Source organism: Bison bison, unplaced genomic scaffold (assembly GCF_000754665.1).
Source record: "Bison bison bison isolate TAMUID 2011002044 unplaced genomic scaffold, Bison_UMD1.0 scf7180017864104, whole genome shotgun sequence".
NCBI lineage: Eukaryota > Metazoa > Chordata > Mammalia > Artiodactyla > Bovidae > Bison > Bison bison.
This window is the reverse complement of record NW_011494676.1, coordinates 656,520-663,503: the sequence shown is the minus strand read 5'-3', so window position 1 is coordinate 663,503 and position 6,984 is coordinate 656,520. Positions and strand designations below refer to the sequence as shown.

The 6,984-nt window shown below is 52.3% G+C and overlaps 1 protein-coding gene across 1 annotated transcript in view; it reads left to right on the top strand.

Annotated features, from left to right (window-relative positions):
* The first annotated feature begins 1,359 nt into the window (after positions 1-1,359).
* CA14 (carbonic anhydrase XIV) overlaps positions 1,360-6,984 on the top strand; it is an 8,370-nt gene continuing 2,745 nt past the window's right edge. The window contains exons 1-5 of the mRNA XM_010838718.1: positions 1,360-2,486; positions 4,639-4,659; positions 5,603-5,782; positions 6,423-6,565; positions 6,790-6,885. Coding sequence (XP_010837020.1) covers positions 2,432-2,486; positions 4,639-4,659; positions 5,603-5,782; positions 6,423-6,565; positions 6,790-6,885 — 495 coding nt within the window. The 5' untranslated portion in view covers positions 1,360-2,431. The remainder of the gene's footprint in view (positions 2,487-4,638; positions 4,660-5,602; positions 5,783-6,422; positions 6,566-6,789; positions 6,886-6,984) is intronic.

Genomic DNA, 6,984 nt, shown 5'->3' with positions numbered 1-6,984 from the left:
TTTGTTTGTTTTTTTATCATATAACGGTCCTCTTGACACTACTCCAAATCAGCCCGGTGACAAAAGAAATATCCATAGTAAAGCCAAAGATAAAAATAAAGACATTGCCAATAAAAATTTTAAAAATAAATAAATACAGGCAAGCCCCTGGAGTTTGCCGCCTTTCCCCTCTTTCCTACATACCAGGGCCTTTGTCCATTGGGGACACAAGGGCCGGGAGGGGCTGCTCACTCCCAAGTGGGAAGCCGCTGATTTGAGGCTGAGACATCTCTGTGAAACAGTATCCACTTGTACAGGCAAAATCCCAAAGCCCACCAGCAGTGAAACACTTCTGAGAAGGAATCACATGCAAGACATTTTGAACTGGAACTTTAAAAAAGTTTAAAAATTCATGGACAACCAGGAGGTGGCGCCTGATAAGACACATTATCTATCTCGGGAGGCTGCATCGCAGCCCCGGACACTCCAGGGAACTCTGTCCCGGCAGAGGTCATTCTGTCCAGGCCTCTTCTTTCCTACCTTGCAAAAGAGGTCTCTGCTTGCTTGCTTTTTTCTGTTCCTCTGTGTTAACGGTCCTGATTCCCAGGAAGTCTAATTTACACTTTAAGCCTTTTCTTCTTCTTAGATGGGATGAGAGGGGTTTAGGGGGAACCTCAAAACAAAATTTTTCTGGAAGGGAAAAATAACTTGAAGGGTGATGAAAGAATTAAAAAGGATATGGCATCTGCAAAATGGCTTTGCTTTGCAATCAATCACAGTGGACGGAAAAGCACCCAGGCTCCTGTTTCAGCAGGGGCTGATGATCTAGCATATGCATTATTTCTGTTCACTTGGCTTTTATCCTTCCCCCTTATTTAGCGTCTGCTCCCTTTGTTTTGACTATATTGCCACTGAGCAGGAACAAGGAGGGCAGAAGGACCTCACATGGGTGCCTCCTCCAGTCTGAGACTCTGGTGAGGGAAGGGAGAACTGGGGCCAGTGTTTGGCCTGAGGTTATCTTTGAGTCTCACAGTTCATAATGAGGGATTTAGGATGTACATTCCAATCAGGATTTCCAGTCCCATGGGGGAACAAGCACCAGCCTGCATTCCTGAGATTCAACGGCCTCTCTGCTCCACTTGCCCAGCTCTCCGGTGGCAGTTCTCACTCAGTCCCCAAAGTCCTGCCCCAGCCTTTGATTGGGCGGGTGGGAAGACCCTGGGCCCCTCTCCCACTCCAATGTGATCACATGGCCTCTCTCTGCTCCCTCCCCTCTCTTAGCCTGGAGTCCACCTTTTTTTTTTTTTTTTTGATGGTGGTAGTGATTGTTTCTAAGGTCTCCCCGCCTTTCCTCCTGCCCTGGCCACCGTGCCCAGGGTCTGTGTCCTCTTCAGTGACAAAAGCCGCCCTAGATCTGGGCTCCCAGGGGAGGGAGGTGGCTGGGTCTGGCAGTTGCAGCCGCTGTCTCTTCATGGTGCTGCTGCAGCCCCTCCCCCCGCTGGGCACACAAATGAGCTTTATCTAGCAAACAAAACCACCCCCCACCCAGGCCACAAAGGCACGTGGACCCAGCCTCACCGTGGGAAGGGGGTGGTGACAGGCGCAGGAGAAAGAGCGCTCCAAACGAGCTTTCCTCGCCCGCCTCACTTCTCTTCCTCACTTTCCACAACCAAGATTTTAGTCCTTGACTTCCTACCCTCCAGCTGCACCCTGAGTCCCCCAAGTCCCTTTAACTCTGCACTCTTCCTATTCCAGGGCACCTCACATTCTGCAGGGATTTGGGCACGGGTCCTCCCACTATCTGTCCCACACCCAGGGAGTGGCCCCTCAGAGGAGAAGCCAAAGTCCCTCGGAGGGGGACTGGATGGGACCCCAAAGGATCGGACCCCCAAAACCTCCGTTCCTGCTCCTGCCCGTTCCCAGGGACACCTTTCTCCACAGTGTCTGTGTGGATAGCAGAGGAAGGAAGAGCTCACCCCAGCTGGGTTCCTGAGCCAGGGCCAGGACTCCCGTTTTCACAGCCGCGCTCTACTCTGAGCAGGGCCATCCTGCATGCTTAATCGGCTATTTAAGGAGCTGTTCGCCAGCAACCCGGGCAGCCCCCCCCTCCCCACGTACACCCGTCCAGAGCCACCTTAAAAGCAGGAGGCAATTGGAAGTAGCTGGCCAGCAAGTGAAGACTGCAAAGAGAGGTAAAAAGAGAGAGGGCAGAAAGAGAAGCAGCGAGAGATTTATCCTGGGACCAGAAACTCACGGTACCCCCACTGAAAACCAAATCCCCTGGAAGCCCGCAGAGACACAAAGACAGCAAGAGAGAAAGACAAATACACTCAACTCCAGGAAACTCCTGTCCCCCGCCCCAACCCTCTCTCTCTCCCTCCCCGCTCTCTCTCCCTGCCCTAGTCCTCTAGTCCCCAGACCCCCAGTACCTTGCACTCCTTCCGGGCACACCATGTTGTTCTTCACCCTCCTGCTAGAGGTGATTTGGATCCTGACTGCCAACGGGGGTAGGTACATCTGGGTGTCTGTGTGTCTGTCTGTGCTGATGTACACATGTTGCCTTGCATGTTTAATGGAGGAAAGGAAGCCTGGGGGCTAGAATAATAGGCTCAGGCTCAGAGATGGAGGGAAAGAGAGAGGACTCGGGAGGAGACCACTGTCCTTCTTTGCCCTTTGATTTTCCAGCTTTGTTGTGGGTGGGGATGGGGGCAAACTGACCTGGGGCAGAATATGTACACACGCCTCCCGCAGAATCGATTTGCAGACTACAAAGTCTCTTCAGAGCTCTTTCCCCACTGCCCTAGTCCCTGGCTACCCTCCTGGCCTTCTTTATTTACAAACTCATCCAATTAGGGAGCCAAAGAGGCCTGGAGTGAAAGGATAGAGGACTCATGGAGGGGGTGGTCAGGAGAATATTCCTACACTTCGTGCCAAACTCAGACCCCGATCCCTGACTACGAACCTCGTGGCCAAAGTCCCCTCTCCTTTCTAGGTGCGTGTGTGCTAAGTTACTTCAGTCGTGTCTGACTCTTTGCGACCCTATGGACTGTAGCCCACCAGGCTCCTCTGTCCATGGAATTCTCCAGGCAAGAGTACTAGAGTGGTCTCCGTTCCATGGGGTGACCAATTTCCTGGTTTTTCCTGAAAACAGTAGCAATAATAGTCCATATTGTTAGTCCCTTACGATTTACAAAGGACCTTCAGGAGCTCCTAGGAGACGAAGAGGGTCTCTCAGGGGAATGGCTGAGGTGTTCCGGGAATGTCCCCAGGACCCCTACCACTCATTTCTGTGATCCCTGTGTCTGGTGCAGTATCCAGCAGTGGAATTAAGATGTGTTGGAAGAACGGGCTTGGGAGGTGTCTAGAGGGCAGGAGGAAAATGCAAAGAAGATGACTGGGCAGAGGGGCTGCCAAGGAGAGCTGCAAATTCCACCCTAGGAGAAAGGAAAAAATCAGGAAAGAGGAGGAAGAGATGTGAGACCAGTGTGTTGAGAATTTGGTGGGAGGGAAAGGGCAAGGCTGTTAGCCTGCCCAGAACCAGGGGACTTGAGTTGTTGAGGTGTCCCACTGAGCTGGTGAGTGCAGGGCTGCCTCCAGCCTTCCTCTGGGTTGCTTTTCAGAATTGTGTGAACTGAGGGATGAGCCAGTCCAAGAGCCCAGTGATGAGATCAAGGATATCTTAGCAGTCTAAGGGATTTATTTAAGTTAATAAGAGAGCAGAGGTCGCTGGAGGCAGGGGGCAGGGGGTGGAGATTTAGAATTTTACTCCCAAGTTTCTAGCAATTTGAAAAATACAGAGACAACCTGCAGGAAGGCCTCCTTTTCCCCTTGAAGCAGTTTGGTCCTGGGTGAGGGCTGGACCAGCAGACCCCAGACCTTCCATCCAGAAGACAGGACTGCATGAGAGCCTGGCATGTGACCCAGCTGGCAGCTCTCATTTCCACACACAATGCTTTACTTTCATCCTGTCCCTGCCAGCCTGGCTGCCTGTGCCCACCCACCACGCTCCACGTAGAGTAGACCCTGCCTGACTCCCACCTCTCCTAGTCATCTGGGAACCTCGGGAGCAGAGGTTCCTGGTGATGGGGAAAACTTCCTTTAGAATTATTGGGACAAGAAGGAGAAACGCAAATGTTCATTTACAGCTCAGTGCCTGGGTTTGTTCATTTACAGCTCAGTGCCTGGGTTCGTACATTTACAAAGCTCAGTGCCTGGGTTCGTACAAAGCTTCAAAGCAAAGGAATACTCACCCTCTCCTCTCAGCAAGATGGCCCCCGACTCTGAACTTCTTGCCCCTCCCCTTGTTCCAGTCCCCTTCCTCCAAACCCTCTGCCTACACCCTCACCTCAGCCCAAGTGTTAGACTGGCTTGGCACAGGCTAGAGAAAAGTGAGGGTTGGGCATTTTGCACATTTGGATCCAGGTTAATTTTAGTCTCCTGGCTTTATCTCTTTTCAATTCTCCTCCCCCTTTACTCAGGGAACACAAGCACAGCCTGGCTGATTTTAAATAGACCCCCGACCTTTCCACTGCGGTGTCCAATTTCAGGGCTTCCTTTGGGAAGGGCTGGAAGGAGGGAGGAGAACGGGAAGGGGGGAAGTGGAGGAGCTCCCTGCCTGGGGCTGTGCTGGCTGTAACTCAAAGTTACTCTGCCTTGCAGGTCAACACTGGACGTACGAGGGTGAGAGCAGAACCCAGGCCTACCAACGCCCTTTCCTCACTGGGACTTCTTCACCTGGCGGGAAGACTTATGCCACGTGGGTGGGGAGGTTTCCGTTAGCTTTTCATCCTAGCTCCTCCATTCCCCAACTCCCTGTGCCCCATCTTTCGCTCAGATTGATTCTTAGATCCTGTTCTAACCATCAAATCCCACACCCCCTGATTCAGCAGAAAAGCCAGTTATGTCCTCAGTCAATCTCTGTGGGAGTGAGGGAGCCAGAGTGGAGAGGGAAGTGGGTGGGGGAAGGTGCCATGACCTTAGCTGCCCCTTCTCCTCCTTGCTCATTCTATCCTGATCGATCCTACCCCAACCTGAATCTGGAACCGGGACAGAACCTGAGGTCAGGGGTGAGGGAGAGGCCAGCAGGACAGTGTGTGACCCTGGCAGAGGTGCAACCAGATTCCTTTCAACTTAACGAGTCCCTGAGTCAATGCAAGGTCCAGTGTGAGAGCAAGGAGTCAACGATGGGAAGTCAGCAGGTCTGAATCTTAAGGCCGCTTGATAGGGGTTCCCCAGAGACCCTACCTCTCTAGAATAATTTTCCCAGCTTTCCTGCTCCTACTCAAATCCACCTCTCTGGCTCTGCGGACTTTCTACCCATCTTCTCTTCCTCTCATTAGCTCTTGTATCCTCCAACAAGAGAACCAGTAAGTAAAGGCAACTGCTCCCCATTCATCAGGAGAGCAGGGGAATCATTACTGCCCCTGGATAGGCGATGGGAAGGAACTGCCGCATCGAGTCCAGCAGGGACTCCCCCCTCACCCAGCCCTGCATAACTAAGGGCTTCATATGGGGTAGAGGGAAGTGCATGTCCGCCTCCACGTAGGTAAATAGCTTGGTGGAGGGTTGCTGAAGGGTGGTTGGGGCTAGAGGGCAAGACAAATGTCTGTGATAACCCCACCAGGTCCCCATGGCCAAGACCACTGGCCCACCTCTTACCCTGAATGTGGAAGCAATGCCCAGTCCCCCATCAATATCCAGACAGACAGTGTGACTTTTGACCCTGACTTGCTACCTCTGCAGCCCCATGGATATGAACAGCCTGGCACTGAGCCTTTGAACCTGCACAATAATGGCCACACAGGTAAAAAGACCTGGCCTCCAAGGAGATTAAGCTTCAGTTCCAATCTTAGGAGTCAGAGGTGAAGAAGCATTCTCCTAACTTCTAAATTCTCAGGAGGTTTTATCTATAAATTTGGAGACAAGAGAATGGGGATGAGGTTCCTGTAGCCAAAGGTGGTCGAGGGGTGGGTGAGCATCATAGTACTGCCTTGATCTTCACTAGAGAAGCAGTGGCTGGGACTTTCAGCCAGTGGTCCAGTGGTTAAGACTCCATGCTCCCACTGCAGGGGGCACGGGTTCAATTCCTAGTTGGGGGACTAAGATCCTGCATGCCAATGCCCCAGGGTGCCACCAAAAAATAGAAAAGCAGTGTCCTATGGGAAGAACAGAGGATGATATGGTTGAATGGCATCACTGACTCAATGGACATGCATTTGAGCAGGAGATAGTGAAGGACAGGGAAGCCTGGAGTGCTGCAGTTCATGGGGTCTCAAAGAGCTGGACAGGAGTTAGCCACTGAACAACATGGAAAAAACTGGGTGCTGTGCAGAGAAAGAGAAAAGGCTGGCCAAGTTTCCCAAGAAGTGGTGGCAACTGCAGGGGAGGGTAGGAATGCATCCAGATTACTCCAACCCTAACTACTTGCTCTCTTTCCCTCATAGTACAACTCTCTCTGCCCTCTACCCTGTATCTGGAAGGACTTCCCCGAAAATACGTAGCTGCCCAGCTCCACCTGCACTGGGGTCAGAAAGGAACCCCCTGGGGGTCAGAGCACCTGATCAACGGCAAAGCCACAGCTGCAGAGGTACCAGGAGCAAGGCCTGGATTAGGATGTAGTGATAGGCACTGTCGGTCCCAGGGATCTGGAAACTGAGAACATGGTTGGGGTGAAAGGGCAAGCTTTGTGGGGCAGATTTACTGCATGCAAGAGGTGGTGGTGGTGGTGGTGGCAGCGGCTAGGATCAAAGCCTTTGGGACTGGGTAGTGGAGAAAACATCAAATGATTCAATTCCCTGTCCTCTCCCTTAGCTCCACATTGTACATTATGATTCTGAGTCCTACGAAAGCCTGAGTGAGGCTGCTCAGAGGCCTCAGGGCCTGGCTGTCTTGGGCATCCTCATTGAGGTCAGTGGCCCCCGATCCCTCCGAGGCCCCCCTCCACTCCCTCTGCATCCCTCAGTCCTATTCTGTCCATGTCTGTTGCTGGTCATCCTCCCAAGACAA